Source organism: Xenopus tropicalis, chromosome 1 (genome assembly GCF_000004195.4).
Source record: "Xenopus tropicalis strain Nigerian chromosome 1, UCB_Xtro_10.0, whole genome shotgun sequence".
Classification (NCBI taxonomy): Eukaryota; Metazoa; Chordata; class Amphibia; order Anura; family Pipidae; genus Xenopus; species Xenopus tropicalis.
Window position 1 is genome coordinate 153057098 of NC_030677.2, and position 19630 is coordinate 153076727.

The following is a 19630-nucleotide window of genomic DNA, read 5'->3' on the forward strand; positions in this document are numbered from 1 at the left end:
ATTAATAATGTCTTGTCATTGATGTAAATCCACATTGATCCCATAATTTTTTTAACTGGTACATTTCTTTTTAAAAGTAGAGTTTAGACAGAAAAATGTCTATATGGTGAATTTGAGGTTGGCTAAACATTGCCTTAACTGATGGATTATATCATTAGTACCTAGCCTCAGCACAAGACTTGATTTATAGTATTTTTATAGTATTTTTACAATGGTTGTGCGGACTGACTCTTGTATTAAAAACTGTTCATCGTTTTAAAGGGGTGGGGGGGTGTAAGATAAAGATTCTGAGATACCTACCTGCATTTATACCATCAAAGAATCTGGCAATAAGGATCATCTCAAAAGACTTGGCAGTGCTACTGCAACCAGCTAACACAGCAGAACATAAAGGAATAACACAGCTGCAGAGCTGGCATCTTTTCCTGTAATGCGAAAGGTATAAGGAATATTCATACCAGGCCAAATATCTGATACTGTCCAATAATTAAAGGGGATCAATAATGAAAAATGTTTTTATAATATTGAAAAATATAAGGTGTAGACAAACATTTTGATAATGTATAGTTTTTTTGCAAAAATGTTGCACCATTACAATGTTATCGCTAATTATTGAAGCATCCCATCCCCCACCCTCCAGAATCCCTGGCTCCCTGCTGTGCGTCAGTGACGCAGATATTTGTGAGTGACAGAGCAGATTGAAAGCTGATTTGCTGTGGCATGTCATGAGGCCACACCCCTCAGCAGCAAACATGTGCAACCTGGTCAGTCTGTAGCATTTTCTCTGCTATTGCCAGTCCATGTATTCTTAAGAAATGTCCATGTATTCTGTTATCAATTAGCTTGGATACATATAAAAAGTGATTACAATGTTATTGCACCAATAGTAGCGTATGTTACTGTACCTACAACATTTATTATATATATGTTATACAAAAGGCAAATTGTAGTTTTATGGGAATATGCAAGTAGATGTATTATTTGAAAACAACTCCCACATCACCTGCCAGCTCACTTGGCATGTATGTTTAAATGTGCTGGGCCTTTGTGCTAAATAACTTGATTGCTGCTGCTCAAAAAAGCATGAAGGGTGAACTGGGTTGAATTTTTAGACTTTCTTCAAAGTCTTTTCCAGTTTTTATATCAGATAGAAAAGGTAGGGAGGTGGGGGTTGAACTTTAGATGTCAGTCAAGAATAGTTGAACCACTCCCACTCCTCTCTGCTCAGAACACAAGCTGCCTGTCAGGACAAAAAGAAATGCCTGGCAACAGTTTTGACCACACCCATTTTTGTGACCACACTCCCTAAATACCACTTTCCCATTTTGCTAAATTTTGCACGTTATTTAATGTTTGAACACATTTCTGTGGGGTTTGGGGGTCTTGTTTTATGCGTTACAGTTTTGCTAAAAACTTTGAAATTTGCCCTTTAAGCTGCAAGTCTCAGTTCCCCCAAGAGACCTGTTTAGCTTATTAATTACAATTGTATCTAAGTGCAGACATTGCCTGCACAAAACTTTTCTGGGCTCTCTGCCAAAAGCCTACTTATTTAATTACGTTTGAGAAATATTGTATTTTTTTTAGTGTTCAGTGCAGGAGATCAAAGAGAAATGAGGCGCTTTCCAGTGAGAATCCGGGACTGCGGGCTGAGCTGTTAAAATCGGGACTGTCCAGGACAAGGGCTGCATGTTTTAAAATGGGTAAGCTTTGCAATAATAAGCAGGAACTAACTTCCCAGTATGGAACAACCCCCTTGGGATGAACCAGGTGAGAGGTAGGAGGGGGTCATACAGGGAGACTTGGTAGCAAAATAGTTTGAATTGACCTTCCACCTTTTGAGCGAGTCTATACTATTCTGCATGTTACATTACTGTCCTTTTCAATAGAGGTGTGTTAAGGTAACCAATGTAAGATTTAAACTGTGTGATAATAATGTGATCATATGATCCACGGGCTCCCATCTTGAATGAGAGACCTTAAACTCACAAGTAATTGCCTTGTAGAACCAAGTAACAATTCTGAATATAGTGCTAACTATGGATATTATATGTGACAGTTAGAATAGCTGCTTCTATTCATATAAAGAAATACAAACATGCAAATTAATAAAGCTCACTTATAAGGGTAACCTACTGTAATGTATTTTACTGAGCCTTTACAGAAAATATAGTCAATAACTTATTTTATTTATTTTCTATACAAAGTATTTTGTCCCTAATTGTCACCCCAGCTAAATCCTATACTTACTGTGAATAACAAGTTAGCATAGTAGCTATTTCACTTACTTGCCAAATTTGGATATAAGATATCCGGCTCCCATTGAACCAAAAAGTCCACCAATGGCAAAAATGGACACAATAAATGACCAGATTATCCTCAGTGTGTTATCTTCGACAGGGGACTGATAACGATATATCCATGTGGTGTTGATAAACCTCTTTATGAACTAGAAGAGAAGTGACAATATGCTGGGAACTCAGTCTATACAACAAGCCACGAGAGCTGGGATGCTTTAGAATAGTGACAGGGCATCTGGAAAACACAGAGAACCATGCAAGCTGCACCCCACAAAACCATGCCAGGATCTCACCATGTTTGCCTTGGCCTGTTATTACAGCAGATAAGATTGATTTGCAAATTTACAGATGGACCACAAACATGTTTGGCTTGTAAACAAACAAGGTCTATGTTTGAGCTGCTGACCCATAGCAATCATTTATATTTAGCAACAATTTGACATGTTGTGGCCTACACTTCTAATCCGGACAGCTATGCTCATTTATGCTGTAATGATCATTGAAATCCCAACTACATTTGGGGTCTGCTTGTCTGGAGTTTCATGGGTCCTTGTACAAGTACAGGTTGATATATTTGTAATGTTTTTATTTGACATTTTGTTATTTAACATCCTGAAAGCTAAAGAAATTGATAGACTATAACTCACTCACCACTGAGGGGGCATTCATATCAGAGATGTGGAATCCGTATTGGAAGGTACCTCCTATCCCCAGCACAAATATCATCATGAGAAGACCCCGGTGCTGGACCTAGTTATGACAAACAACTAAATGAATTACATTGCATGTATTATAGTTATGTCATGAACATTATCTTATCAGTTAAAGGAAAACTATACCTTTAGAATCAACATGTAACATTTTATATCATATTAAATGGCCTTTTAAAGAATCTTACCAAACTGGAATATATCAGTAAATATTACCCTTTTACATCCTTTCCCTTGAGCGACCATTAAGTCATGGGCTCCCTCAGAGATCACATGACCAGAACTAATGCAGCTTTAACTGTAACAGGAAGTAGTGTGGGAGTAAAAGGCAGAACTTTGTCCATTAATTGACTGATGTGACCTAGCATGTATGTGTGTGCCCTTGGTTTGTTTGTGTGCACTGTTAATCGTATGATCCCAAGTACTAAAATAGCAATTATCTAATAAGAGTACCCAATGGCTCATAAATTACAGGTATAGGACCCGTTATCCAGAATGCTCAGGACCTACATACCTTAAGTCTACTAAAGAATCAATAAAGCATTAATTAAACCCAATAGGATTGTTTTGCCTCCAATAAGGATTAATTATATCTTCTATCGTTGGGATCAAGTACAAGGTACTGTTTTATTATTACAGAGAAAAAGGAAATCCGTTTTAAAATTCTGAATTATTTGATTAAAATGGAGTCTATGGGAGACAGGCTTTCCGTAATTCGGAGCTTTATGGATAACGGGTTTCTGGATAAGGGATCCTATACCTGTACTACTACTCCCCTGCAAGCCCCAATATTTACAAAGTGGCTGACTACATCAGTTTAATCTCATTACCATAGGCACTGATAGCACAGTTTGTGTAATTATTCATTAAGAAGAATAGAAACAGATAGTTTTATGTAGGATATCAACACCTTGCAAGTTACTTAAAAGTTTAATACAACAATTTGCTCAAATATTGGTGGGCTTGAAGTTTGACAATAGCTAGAAAGATTTTGGAGATCACTAGAACACTGACTATGATCAGAGCAGATATATTACATATTTGTCTACTGTATTTGTATGAAATTTGTATGTTTAAAGGAATATTGTCATGGTAGAACATGTTTTCTTCAAGATGCATCAGTTACTTGAACTTCTCCAGCAGAATCCTGCATTGAAATCTGTTTTTCAAAAACACAATTTTTTTTATATTTAATGTTGAAATTTCACATAGGGCTAGCCATATTATTCATATCCGAGGGTGCCACAACCATGTGATCTGTGCTCTGATAAACTTCAGTCACACTTTACTGCTGAGCTGCAATATTAGCTCCCCCCCCCCCCCCCAGCAGCCGATCAACAGAACAATTGGAAGGCAGCAAGATAGCAGCTCCCAGTAGATATCAGAATAGCACTCAATAGTAAGAAATCCAAGTCCAGCTTGGGACTCCTCCAGATACATGGGAGTAGGAGAAACAATAGCTGATCTGAAAGTAGTTCTAATGTGTAGTGCTGGATCTTTGTGAAAGCTCAGACTGTTGGTTCAAGAATGACATTTTTAAACCTCTCGCCACCCAGTGCTTTCCTCTTCTTGCACCGGACGGGGTCGAGGCTGGGCTGCACTGGAGCAGATTTTTTCCACCCCCGGTAAACCTGCCGCCTGAGTTCAATTTCTCCGATCGCCTCATGGAAGCAGCACCCCTATTCAAACAAAAAATAACCTAAAACAAAACTAGTCTCTAATCTAATCAATAATTCACAGGACAGTCACATTCATTGGGGTGGTGGTTGCAGTTTCTTTGGCAACCCCCAGTGAATAAAATGCCTGACTTTTGTTTCCCCCAGGCAGTGATCATCTTTTGTGAAAAAAAATGCACTGGCCTAGTTTTCTTTCGGCCAGGTTGCCACACTGCCATTTTAGCTCATTCTTCCAGGGATCCCTAACAAATTGGACCCCCATCCCTCAGTGCATTTGACTTTCCTTGTCTTCACTAAGTTCTTAAGTAGTCTTAGGAGTAATGTAATATAGGTCCCAAAGCCTACATCAGATTTGTTTATTCATAGAAACCAAAAAGATGTTTTCTTTTGAACAGGTAACCAGCAAATGCTACCTGCTCATTGGTTGCTATAGTTAACTAGACATAATGCAAACTCTGCTACTTTATTACATTACTTCCAAATAATCCATAGACCTAATCCAGGCATTTTGTTCAAGCAGTTCCTGAATCAATTCCCAACCCTAGGTAAATAAATCTATAGCCCCTCTTAGCTGTGCTTCAGAGTGTTTTATAGAGTAGTTTGCTTTAGAATTAACTTTGATACAGTTTAGATTGCTGTCTTTTATGACAATTTGCAATTAAGCTTTATTCATGGTTTTTACATTATTTACACATCATACTTGGACTTTAGGCTGCTAATAGGTTGCTAGAGCTTAATTACCCAAGCAATGTGGCCCGAAACAAGAAAGGTGAATCAGTAGAAGAGGGACAGAATTATATACAATAAATAAGAACAAAAAAGTTAGCTTCAACATCAATGTGCTTTTTGTTTGTGTCAGTGACACCCACACCCAGAATGGATTTAGAGTAATTAGTGTTTTCACCATAACAGTCGCATTTACAAATATACAAATAATAAACAAATGCAATCCCCTGCTATCCATCTATAATGTCCTCTTGTTGTTTGACTGGCCAATAATACTTGCTGGGCCCCCCTGTTCTGGTGAACCTCACTGGCCCAGACCAGCTGGAACAGCACAGCACAGCGTGGCACACATGGGGGTAGATTGCATTAAGCAGCAGTCAGCGGCAGTGTTGGTGGCCAGGGTGATAATCCATTGGCTTGACTTTTTCACTGGGCCCTAGCTACCTCAGTCCGACACTGTAAACACTGGTGAATTTGTAAAGATTAACCATGTTACCTTACAAGTGCCTCTTTCCTAGAGAAAACAACCCAGTTTCATGTTTCTGTACTCTTTTCAGCTCATAAATATTAATTTTACAAACTAACAGGGACCTGCATAAGGCCCTGTCCTATGGGGCCCATAATTGGCAGGCCTTCAGTAAAATGGCAGAACTAAAATGAGAAAGCATGCTGGTCAGTAAGAAGGATGGGGGTAGTGCAAGTGAAGTAAGGCCATGGTACTGCCCAGAAAATAAGGAAACAAGGATAACAGATCATAGACAATCAGAAAATATAAGAAAACCTTGTTGATACATTATGCCTAGTAAAGAGCATTGATGTGCTACTGGCACTGATATTGTACCCTATTCCCTGTATCTCTTATGCCAGTGATGCCCTATCCCATTCTAATAATGAAATTCACATGTACCATATCTAATCTGTATGTCTCTTTTATTGAGTAAACCTTGGTTTTACAAGGCTTTTGGTTCACATAAGATTCTTATAATTAGAAAATAATAAAAAATAATTAGAAATCTAAAAAATAATTAGAAAATAAGAAAAGGAGAAGGAAAGTCATTTTGGCATTTTACTGCCAATAGATTTGCCACATTAGTGCCACCTAGAACAATATATTTATTCTGCAGAAACCATTGCTAAACAGCTTTAGAAGCTTTCTCTGTTTACTAAAAAGGGACCTGTTACCCTAATAAATAATTACCAATCGTTTTCTATTGTGTTTGTCGTGCAAAATGAACTTCAGTTGCACTATATAAATTATTTTAAACTTATTTCCTTCAGCACTGGAATTCACAATTGCAGAAAACAGGCAGGCTCCATTTTGTGGACAGTGTTATTAAGGCAAGCTGTGCATCCTGCTAAAATCTTGTTTCTGTGCCAGAATGGGGGGACCTAATACCTATATCCATGCACTGGTTACACAATTACATGGTGAGGAGGGAGGGGGAATGTGAGGAGTGCAGTGATATCTAAGAAGTTGAAAGTGAAAGTTTTTACCTTTCCTTCTTCTTTAAATCTACATGGCACCTAAGCCAAACTGAGAAACATTTACCAGGGGTGGGAGTGTGTAATAGAGAAAGGTGGTATAAGGGTCAAGTGACAAAGTGGAAACACTATTATATTTTTTGCTCCTGTAACAGAATTCTAAATTTAAAAAGAAGAGTAAACTAACTTGTAGTTCTCTGGTTTTCTATTTTAAACTGTTTAAATGGGACTCACGGATGAACAACATTCTTTTAAAGCTGATGGTCCAAGGGTTAATTAAATATGACAGCATTTTCAAACAACTTTAGAACCAATAATCTTATTTCATCATTGTATATTGGAAAGTCTCTTAGAGCTTTCTCTCATTGTGAAAAAATGAAAAAAAGTTGTTACAGTCACTGAATTTTAGTTCTGCGGATGGTTCTATTCCTTTCATTGGTGGAGATCATGTTAGAGTAGATACGAAGCTCAAACTGATATTATTCTGATATTGCAGTATTTATTTACAGTTACCACACAGTTCCCAAATGGAACCAGATATAGCAAGGAATTCAGCAATTATTTACAGCCCACCACCCCCTGGATTCAGCAAGGTAATAGTCAGAAGAAAACAGCAGTCAGTCAGTTAAATTCACTTGCTCCCACCTAGGGTTCCACTGAGCTGGTGGGACACTGGGAGAAAAGTCTGTGGGCCTGTTTCTGTGGAACTGTGGGACTTCCCCCCCACCCCAATTGCTGCAGCAAGAAGAAAGTTAGAGGTTTGCAGTGCATACATTGCAGGGATAAGGGGGTTTGCGTCTGGTGGCTTGCAGAACCTTGTTTTTGGGGTGGGGGGGCATGAGGTGGCAGCCCTAATGGGCACCGGACAGCCCAGACGCTGCTTCCATGTTAAACCCAGCACTCCCAGCATGGGGTTTTTAACCCCCTACATATTCACATCCAGCACTCACTTTAGTCTCATATTTTATAAGGTGCCATAGGAACATATATATAATACAGTTAATGCAGCTTTAAAATGGGGGCATTTTATAATATATACAATACATCAAAATTCCATTTGAAACTATATGGCATCAAACTTAGACACAAAGCAGATAGTGGGGGGTCATTTATAAAATTCCTGCAGTGCAGAATTATTTACACAATGAACATTTTTGCCCTGCCGTATTTATATTTATAAAGCTGGACAGGACTGGTGCATTTAATGTGTAAACATCATTGCAAACTTTTTATCTAAAGTGAAAGTAAAATCTCTAAGTATGGCACTCAGATTGTGTCCGAGTTATTCCACAACTTTAGTGGCGTTTGCTAAACTGATTCCGCAAATTGCAACTTTATATTCTCAAAGAGAAGTCACTATATTCGCACAGAATAATCGAGCTCAGAGGGAATGCACTCATGCAAATCACAATCTTGTTTGCAAATTTTTGTGTGCAATTTGCATTTCAGGAAAGACGGGCACAGCAATGCAAAATGTAAGCTTTTAGGGGAAACATGCACAAGCAACCATTTGCGAAAGTGACCCCCAGTGAGTGACTAGTCAGGTGGGGAGTGACTACATAGCAAACAGCTAAATAGCTATAGCAGGCAAAGCTAAGGGACTCCAGTCATGTACCCAGCTCTTCCTCTGGTCTGATGGAAGCTGGGAAATCATCTGGGTACTTACCAAGTCCTTGAGCCTACTTTCCATTTTTCAAGATTCTTTGCAGTCTTTCTGTCCAGGAATGTAACTTGGCTCTGCCACGTGTAGAATGCTGACCAGAACAATCACATTTATCTCATATTGAAGTTAAATTCTATAACAATTGAAAAAAGTAGTTAATACTGTGTTTCTCTTTTCGATTTCTTGCATATTCTAGAGACTTAGGAATAGTTCCCCCTATTTATACTTTTACTGAATACACAAAATATTTTAAATGTCACCAAAATCACTCCAGGCTGTTCCCATGTTGTATCAATAAAAACACTTGCTGGTTTTTAGAGATTGTTATCAATCTCAGTTCACTGTGGCAAATGTCATGAATTTAAAACAACTGTTGCCTTTTCTGTGACTTTTGTTGCCTAAAGATGTTAACGGTATTAGTACTAAGAGATTTGATAAAGGGTGTACTGACTCTTGCAGGTTAAGGGCTGTGACACATGGGAAGATTAGTCACGCCGCGACTAATATCCCCCCAATGGCATCCCACCGGCTAGAATGTAAATCACCGGTGGGATGGCATACGTGGCACAGCGATTTTTCGAAGATGCAGAAGTTTCCTATCAAGGCAACTTCGGCAAATCCTGGTGCCGCGTATTTCAGGGAACTTCGGGAAATCGTGTATGGCATTGCAGGGAGATTAGTCGCCCGCAGCAACGAAAATTTGTTGCGGGGCTACTAATGTTGTCGTCTGCCACTGTCCTAAGTTGCCATTATCACTCAGCCTGGTCTACAACCTTTCACCCACTTCCCATAGCCCCCTGTTATTATCACCTTAAAACTCAGGAGGCAGTGCAGCACTAGAGGTATTGCCCTAACTAAGTACAATGCTATATGATATTTTGCAGTATTACCACGTATATCATTGATAGTGTGTGACAGATAGCATAGAGCATATCAGAGGCCATATGTGATAAATATATGATACTTATGAATTTTAATTCCTTGACTTTGCACTTATCTACTGCCACAGAGCCAGGCCACATAGTATTTCCACCTAAGACAATACTATTTGGCTTGGAGCCCAACTTGCTGCCCCAGGCCACATGGCAGGAACTCCCCTCACAAGTTCTTTGGTCCACAGGCCAGGATCACCCCAGCCTAGTGTGGCAGGTTGTGGGGGTGAAGTAAGCTCTCTGGTTCCTTCATAGGAAAAAAAGTACTTTGAAAAGAATTGCATCTAAATATTTTGTCTGCCCACTTTCCATGTTCATATTTACTACAGTTTATTTTGCTCAAACATGCCCCAACCCACCAATTCTCGGCTAAGCTCCATCTCCTTTTCAATGCTAAATTTTGGACTATCCATTATAATGGCCACCTGATAGGTCTCCCATCTGTCCTCTCTGAGGGGTGCCAGCAGCATAGCTTGACCTCCCAAGGCACCACAGAAAAACTATTTGTGGGTTCCCCTGCACCACACATCTGTGAGGCCTTGCCTTGCCCCCTGCAGCTACAGGGGCTGCTCCCCATATTGTTACACTGCTTCAAGCACACAAATAAAAGTAACTAAACTGTTGTTGGTTAAACACACATAGTGCTGTAAAAGTTCAAGATGTACAGATAACATGCTAAATGGAAACAAAGAGCCCAGTAGGTACCTGCTGAGATCATAAGCCATAGTAACAATATTTTTTGTGATTAAGTCTGTAATGCAAAACCCACCATTACCAAGAAAAAATATATTTCATTTTACAAAAATTATATACATTATACTGTATGGTCATAATATCTGGATATGTATCCAGATATTATGACCATACAGTATAATGTATATCTGAGTACTTCACTCAAATTCATCTAAAATGATGAATCCTTAGTAAGGGTATTCATTTCTACAGAAGCTATGTCAGCACAAGAACTATTTGTAGGGAGTGTTAGGTTTGTATGGGTAAATAGAGGCAAATAAATCTAATTGAGCATCAGCAGAAGCAGTGTAAAGGTCACTTTCATTGAACTCTAAAGCAGGGAAAACGCTTCCCCTTCAGTGCTGAACCAGCTGGCAGTTTGACCAATAGGTCTGGGTTTGGCAGATACCAGGAGAGCACTACCTGCCTGAGGAGGAATAATGGTTTGGGACAGGTTTCCAGGGTTTGAGCTAGAGCCCCTGGTTCTGTTGAAAGCAAATATCAAGGCTGCAATGAGCAATAGCATTTTGCACCATTCTGTGCTTTCTGTTTGGTGAAACAGTTTGTGGAAGTCTATTCTCTGAGTATAATAATGCCCCCATGCACAAAAAAGCTCTATCTTGCCCTTTAACTTCTAGCAATCTAATCATATCCCAGCCCTCCTGCTTTATCCCACGTTCTTTAAATGTGCATTCTTTTCTTTAAATCTGCTCCTAATAACAAGATGAAATTCTTAATGATAAATAAATCCTTAGCCCTTACCTTATATTAGCTAGTGCATTATGGTACAAAGCAGGCACATACACACAGAACTAAGGAAAATGTCCTGCTTTGCACTAAGCTGCTCTCTGTGTTTGGACACTTACCAGGTTGTGGAGCCACACTGCCATGTCAGAATGGCTTGCAGAAGCTTACTAGTCAACTTTCAGTCTCGGACCTGGCACATTTTAGCAGATTAGACAGAAATTGATCACGGGGGAGGTTAAATATTTACATTCTTTGTTTATTATAAGTTATAGTTAGTTTGTAGGGTTAGGTATTTGAAAAAACGTGATCGGAACCCCCATCATACTAACCTGGAAGAAGCTTGACGTCACACTAACACTAACAATACTGTCTCTATTAACCCCCCCCCCACAAAACTCTATTGGGTGTTTAATAAATTTGCTTTAACAATATGTAATCATTTTTCCCAACTACTGTATTAATTTTACAGATGTATTTGTCACTTCAACCAAATTTTTTTTCCAAGCTGCAAACAACACACATGTGTCTGTCCCCCTGCTGTACCTGGCTGATTCCTGAAGAATAAGCAATGTGCACTACTACAGAGGCACAGTGTAGTTAAGTTGTTTGCAGTAGAAAAAAAATGTAGAAAGTATTCAGTATTCTATATCTGACGCACCATGCCCAGAGTTACCAGCGTCCAAGGCAACTACCTCTTGTCTCCATTCCCACATACCCCACCCTGGCCTGCCTGTTGCTACCGGGGCAGGCAACCCCCCTACTAACCCCCCAATAACTCACTTTTGCGCCTGCCTGGCGCTCCCTAATCCTTGTGCCCTAGGCAGCTGCCTCTTTTACCTACCCCTAGTTCCAGCTTTGCCTTGCTCCCTCCACTTCAGTAATATCAGGGATCAGGTCTGGATCATAATAACAGGTATATAACAAACAATAACAGATGGGTTTGGCTTAAGGTTAAACATAGTGCCAGCCAATACAAATGTGTGCTGCCCAGTCTCTTCCTGTTTGTGTCAGGGATGGCATCACTTGGCCCACTCATCTGGTAGGTACTTGCTTTAAAACAAATACAAATTGAATTTTTTGTTACAGCACCCTATATCCCAAATTAGTCTTTTTTTGCAATAGGGACAGCAATGGGAGAAGCTCACAAAAGGTGAAAAAAAAACTTCCTCCTTAAAAATTTCTAAAATTTGTTAGCCAGTTGAAAAAAAATTATAGGTTAAAACTTTTGATATGAAGCTACAAAATATACACCACTTTTGTTATGCTTTGCATCAAATGTTTTATTAGCATAAAGCTAAAGCGATAGAAGGAAGGAATTACAGGCGGAGATCACTGGTTTAATGGCACAGATACAGCCTAATATAGTCATACATCCAAACTTGCAGCCTGTGGCCCATAGACACATTGAGTTATTTGAATGTCTCTTTCTATAATTCCTTAAGTGAAAGTAAAGCATCTCATTTCTGGTTTTAAGGCAGGGCTATTCAGGGACGTTTCTGGGATCCTTGCAGCCCTAAGATGCTCAGAAACATAAGCATCGGGTACGAGGGGTGGCATCTGAAAGGCCGTCTCAGGGTGCCCTCCCCGGGCGCATTGCTAGTGCAGAGAGCGTAATTGCATTCTCTAAACTAGCAGAGCCAATATTCTGAATTAAAAATTGGAATTTTGTCTCTTAAAGTTACCAGGAATGGCTTTTTGCTGCCCTGGTAACTTGTGGGCTGCTGCCATCTGAGGCAAGTTTCTGTACTCGTCTCATGGCGGCGCCCCTGGTGCTATGTATATAGCATGAGGCATGTGAATACCTTCTGCTTTAATAGGGCTCTTGGTGCATATATTACCATGGTTTTACCAGTTAATGGGAAATATCCTACAGTTATGGGACCATTTATTAGCAAACCCATTATCCAGAAAGCTCTGAATTATGGGAAGGCCATCTCACGTAGAGTCCATTTTAATAAAATCATCCAAATTTTTAAAAAATATTTCCTTTTTCTCTGTAAAAATAAAACTGTCCTTATTGGTGGCAAAACAATCCAACTGGGTTTATTAAATGCTTAAATGATTTTTTTTGGTAGACTTAAGGGATGGAGATCCAAATTTTTTGCCCTCCTGACTAAAGCATTGCCTAACATTAGCACATGATGACATCTAGCTTGCATGATCTGGGTTGCTTATCAGCCAGGGACATTTACAGTTAACCCAAAGGAATGAGTGCAGAGGTTTAGTTACAGTTCTGAAACTTTCACTTGCCAAGTAGGCATGAATATAATACATAACTACAGAGCTAGAGTAAACTCTTTAATGCTTTCTGTGCATATACAAATAAATGTGTATGTACAGTTGGTTAATATTATACCTATAGGAAGCTTCCAGGGACTAATACTCATAGCTATGTCCTACAAAGGGCTAATTCACCTTTAAATTAACTTAGTAAGATGGAGACAGTGATATTCTGAAACAATTTCATTTTGATGATTTTTTTAAATTTTTTTTGTGGTTTTTGAAGTCTGCTTTTTGTTCAGCAGCTTTGTTTGGAATTTCCAATGTACCCTAGCAACCAGGCAGTTATTTGAATGCAAGACTGAAAGATGAATAGGAAAGGGCATGAACAGAAGAAAAAGTAACAATAACACTGCAATAACAAGTCAGAGCCTCACAAAGCGATAGTATTTTTTATGTCAATGTCAGTGACCTCCATTTGTAAGCAGGAAAGAGGCAGAAGAGAAAAGTAAAAATAAAAAAAAAACTATAAAAATATTAGGACCCTAGGGAAATGTGCACCTGCTTTCAGTGTTATACCTGCAGCTGGCTGGAAAAATGTAATCGCTGATTGGTTGCTATGGGTCGCTTCCCAGGTGCACATTTGCCCAGTGTTTATAAATGAGCCCCACTGACTTTACTGTTAGGGGATTGCATGTTAAACTATACCGTTATAATTCTGGGACTGGACAATGGTGTTTGCTGCACATATATGGACTTTATATGACTCGGCAACTACAAATTGACATTGTAAGTTTCCATCAGTTGGTTTGGGGGTTGCCATTTATTTATTTATTACTATTATTCATTTACGATCAGTATTTGATGTATTGTGTACATTTTTGGAGCATGCAGTGGAGTGACCCCTCTTATTTTCCTGTCCCCTTTATTTTTGAGGAAATACTGCTTGCCAGTACCTTTTAGAGACCAGGTAGTCCTCAGATTACTCCAGTCCTGCTCTGTCATGCATGTAAATGAATTAGTTAGATAAAAGCTAGTGACTGGGAGACAGGACACTGCAGACTTAAACTACAATGCACACAGGGTTGGACCCCTTGGGGGGAGCAGGGGCCCCTGAGTAAGCAGCCCCAGTAGGCCCTGCACCCCCCAGTCTGACCCTAAATGTGCAATTTATTCCACTGGGCTTCACAAGCCATTTATCAAGTGTGAATATACAAACATAATACAACATTTGAACAACTGAATCCACATTTGAACACAAATCTCCCTTATTGAACCCACATCCCTACAACTATTAAGAGCTAATTTTTACAGTACAAGTACAATCTTCATATTAATGACACAAGAGTGAAGTTCTCTGCGTTAATATCACCATTAAGTTTGTATACGTGTTTACAATGTTGCATAAAATCCATTAAAATAAAGTCCAAAATTCTAGTCCATAAATTGTCCATTACGTAATGTCCATAATAAACACAAATATCATGGTACTGCCTCACAGCCTACCTAGGGTTGCTTTAAAGGTGCAGAATTATTAGCAAATCATATAGTAAACAATAACTAAAATATTTACTATACTACTGCCCATTAAAAGGAACTTTATCTTACCACATTCGGTGTAGCCTTTTGCTTTTTCTCATTAATCAAGACCAGGGTAGCCATATTTGATGAGCAAAATATGTCCCTAGGATTCGCCACAAAGAAAATTCACTTTGTACCCGTGAAAAACATCCATTGACTTCAATGCATTTCACAAATTTTTGCAGTTTTGCAAATTTCACCCAAGATTCACTTATCGCTAGCAGCCATAAAGTATCTGCAAAGGAAAAAACAAGAGCCTTGGGGGGGTTATGTAATAAAAAGCACTAATTTTGCCCAGGCGTAGTGACCCATAGCAACCAGTCAGAAGGTAGAATTTACTGGTCATCTCTATAAAAGCAAGAATTATTCTTATTGGCTGCTCTGGGTTACTGCTACTGGGCGAATGTAGTGCCTTTTATTACATAAGGGGGTAAGTAATTTATCCCTTATGGGTGCATAAAACCAGGCTGCTTTTTAATCCAAATTGCTTCCCTTTGGAATAGTAGCCTTTTCATATAACGCCCTCTAGAAGGATATTTGACTGTTTTCAATACTAGCCATCTCACCTTGGACATATCATGGCTATTTTGAGAGAAATGTCTCTGTGTATGTATTGGCTTTGAAGTTTTTCATATTCCCCCTGTGCTTTTTAATTCTCTTTCTCTTAACATTTCTACACATTTGGCCTATGTATGACATGCCACAGGGGCAGTTAAGCATGTCAATTACATTCTCTTTATCACAACTTGCATAATACTTCATTTTTTTTGAGTTACAATTTACTGGATGACTTATTCTCCTTTAATCACAGCCGAGCATCACGCGACTCAAGCAAGGGAATGTCTGTATTTTCTTTTTGCCTTGGAATCTTTTGTACTTAGGTTTGGGCTCAGAGGGACAGAGGAGATCCCTAAGGGTATTAGTATAAAGGTAAATTAGTTGTATCAATTTGGCCCACCTGTTACAAAATAGAGGTCACTGTTCCTTGTATTCATGATCTAAGAGCTTTATGGTTAGGGGCTCCGTAGCTTTCTTCTCTCCTTCTTGGGTGAATGCTATACACCTGGCTCTAAGGTACTGTCCTTTGGGTATAGATTTTATAGTTTTTTGATTATGGAAACTAGAAGGCAGCTAAAGAGTACTGCAATCAGTTTGTTTACAAAACATTTGTCAGTAGACCAGATTCTGTAAGACTTCTAAAAAATGCAGTCCTGCTCCAGACTATCAGTATATCATCCACAAATCAGCAATACTTTACTTGGATGTACAGCATATTCATTATTTAGGAACAGGTTACGTTCCAGCTTATTCACAAATATATTTTGTGAATAAGATTCAAAAAATCCATCAGCAAGTAAACCCTGTGGTGTGAATTGTCAGTCTTAGTTAAGGCTTCTTCACATATATACTGTACCATACCATCCTGCTGTAGAGCTCTGTAAATGGCCAAATGAATTTACCCTAAGGCTAGATTTTGAATTTGATATAGCAAATCAGTTATGTCTTTTAAATACTTAGAATCAGTAACGTAACTAGGACCTCCGAGGCCTTGGTGCAGAACTTGCAATCGAGCCCCCACTCCTCCCAGAATGCTCATTTTCTCTCTTCCAGAATAAGTGATGTGAACTCCAGTGGGCGAAGAGGGGGCAGGGCCTTGCTCAGGGCCCACCAGGATAGGGGGACACACATTTCATCTGGGCTAACTTTTGGCAGAAGCATCCTGTAGAGGTTGCAGACCCCTAAAGAGCTCTTATTTTAATTTCTTTGCCTTTTTTTCTTGTGGCATCAGCATTTTGTCTTGGTTCTGCTCCCAGGGCTGTTGGACCAGGATGGCTCACCTGGGGATAATGTGTTGTTCAGCAAGCGCAGAACATTTCTTCACTGCCTGCCTTACTATATTGAACATCATGTGCTTGAGGGTTACTCTATCACTTCTTGGGGGCCCACCAGTAAAATTTTGCCAGGGCCCACTGGTACCTTAAAGCAGGCCCAGATGCAATTTCACCCCCTACACCCCTGGTAGGAATATTTCTAACTATAGGCTGCAATTTTGCATCCACATATTTAGAAAGTAGTTCCAATACTGAACCAATATCTGATGTAATAGGACAACCAGGGAAAATTTTAGGTAAGAGATATAATACAGGAGTATGTGGATTTTCCTGCTATATATTTGAGGGTTAGGGCATGATTTTGACCTTATATTGAATAAATGCATACCTCCCAACAGTTCTGATTTTCGCAGGACAGTCCCGATTTTAACAGCTCAGCCCATAGTCCCATATTCTTACTATAAAGATCTCCTGCACTGAAGGCTAAAAAAGATAAAATGTTTCCCAAACTTAATTAAATAAGTAGGCTTTTGGCAGAAAGACCAGAAAAGTTATCAGGCAACACCTGCACTTAGATACAATTGTAACTAGTAAGCTAAACAAGTTTATTGGGGGAACTGAGACTTACAGCTTAAAGGGCAATTTTTTTTATTTTTTTAGAAAACTGTAATATTACATAAAACAAGACCCCCAAACCCCCAGAAACATGTTCAAACTTTAACGAACCTGTCAAATGTTGTTAAAATAGAAGTAGTATTTAGGGGGTGTGATTAAACATTTTTCACCACACTACACATTCTTTACACTTTTGCCTCAGACAGGAGCACCCTGCAGGTTACTAAGGGCCGCAAAAACATATTCCTGGTAACTTTAAAAGCCAAAATTCCTTTTTTTTTTTTTTAAATTGGAAGTTAAGCTCTTCTAGAGCTCAATAGCACTCTCTGCACTAGCGTCATGATCCCCCTCGAACTGCTCCAAGGCTCTGGAAGGAAAGTGTTTAGGGCAAAGGGGGGCAGCATCAGTAAAGCCTCCTTGGTGCAGCCGCCAGGGACATAGAATTGCCCCAAAAAGAATTTCTCATATCCTGTGGGAGAATGATGAAAATTAGCTCAACACAACTGTGTGTATTTGTTTTGTTTTTGTAGAACTATCACCCACTTTCTGCTTTGCAATTGAATTTGACTATTACTAGGCTTCTTATATAGTACCAGAGCTTTACAGAGAGTGTTCGCGATTCACATCAGTCCCAGTCCCAGAGTAGCTCGAGGACGAAGACACACACAGTGATTAGTCGCCGCAACTTTTTAAAAAGACTCAGCAACTAATACGCACAGCAAAACCCACTTGCAATTAGTCACAGTGACTTATACATAAACCAACAGCGGGAAACTCGGCGCGAGTAGTCGCTGCAATAGACTTTTTTAAAAAGGTGCAGCACGTGAGGTCAACAAGTTATAGTGAACCATCTTTATCCTCCCAGTGACAGGAAAATGTGCTTCTGTGCATTTAATGGCTTCCCATAGAGACACGGTATTTGCCTGTCTGATACTGATTCAGACTTTTGCTAAACAAACTTTTCTGCTGTAAATAAACAAAGATTCTCGCCTTAGTAAAGAAAGAGTCTGAAACAAGCCAGCCACTACATCTGCTTCAAAGCAGCGGCACCGAGCAGGGCAGAGATAAGTAACTTCCCAGATTTTTAAAATAAAAAAACAACAATGCTATTAAAACTTAATATAATAAATACAATGAGCATAGGTATTGTTTACTCCCTATAAAAGACAAAGAAGCAGGGAGCCAAAGATAACAATAAAAAAAATCAGCCACGGGTTAAAATTAAATATTATACTTCAAATACAGATAATAAATAGATCAATGTACACCATGGGGTAGAAATACCAAATAAAATTGTGGAACCGTGAAAGATAAACTGGTAAATCCAAAGTATTGGTAATGTTTTACAAAGTGGTAGCTACTTATAAAACAATATGTCATATAGACAGTGTCAGACTGGCCCACCAGGATACCAGGAAAACTCCCGCTGGGCCCAGGGGTCAGTGGGCCCTCCTGCTCCTTGTAAGATTTTTTACTATATCTAATAATAATTTAATATTAATAATAATATTAATCACCCCTCTTACTAGGGTTCCGGTTCTTTTGAGAAGCAGACAAATGACCCACACCAATAAGTGTATATTAAAATGAATATATTGAGTAGCAAAGCAATGGATTGTTACAATTAAAAGATTAGTTAACACACCAAAATATATTTACATTATTTACATATACAGATTAATAACAAGCCTACATTATTATACCTACCAAAAAACACAGAACATCTGGTCTGTCTCACATCCTGCCCGGTCACTTCTGATGCAGATCTCCCGGTCCTCCTCCCAGGTTCTTCCCCCAGGTTCCTTTCCCAGGTTGCTCCCTTGACCACTGTCCAGCCCACATTTATACACCTTTTCAGCCACTGCCCCCACATACCAACTGATCAGATGGGGGTTGATAAAAACCACACCTTGCCCATCCACAGAAAAACCCTTAGATATGGAGATTTGGTTTCGGGTGCAACTTGAACAACTGGTTTATATTAATCATTAGAGCTACCCTCTACACAGTGTATATGTATTGAGACAACGCAAACATACATATATATATATATATATATATATATATATATAACTCTGCGGCACATTTTATTAATATATATCACAAATAAGGGCACCCAAGATACACGATTTCTTACATCCTGACCATTTGGAACAAGGAAGCTTGATGGAAGAATAGAGTATAGTATGTAGCGAAAAGAGACTAGGATAAAAATGAGTTTGAGGGAGGAGAGGAGGAATTAAAGTTTTGAGAGCCCATGGTCCAGGGTTTTCTGGTGGGCCACTGCCCAACACTGCATATAGAACAAGAACACAACTCCTTACTACTTTATAATTCAGTTTGATATGTATGGAACTCATAGGGATGGAGGCCTTTCATTGGCTGGATTCAAACGTTATTCTTTTGCGTTATGGATG

At 39.1% G+C, this 19630-nt stretch overlaps 1 protein-coding gene across 3 annotated transcripts in view; it reads right to left on the reverse strand.

The window, feature by feature from the left end:
• The window catches only part of slc2a11.3 (solute carrier family 2, facilitated glucose transporter member 11 gene 3), a 29646-nt gene extending 10635 nt beyond the window's left edge, over positions 1-19011 (reverse strand). Inside the window, 5 exon segments of one of the 3 annotated variants that reach the window (NM_001352228.1) lie at positions 301-425; positions 2286-2446; positions 2949-3047; positions 8558-8687; positions 18921-19011. In NM_001352228.1, coding sequence (NP_001339157.1) covers positions 301-425; positions 2286-2446; positions 2949-3047; positions 8558-8581 — 409 coding nt within the window. In that variant the 5' untranslated portion in view covers positions 8582-8687; positions 18921-19011. 3 annotated transcript variants of the gene reach the window in all.
• Positions 19012-19630: the final 619 nt, after the last annotated feature.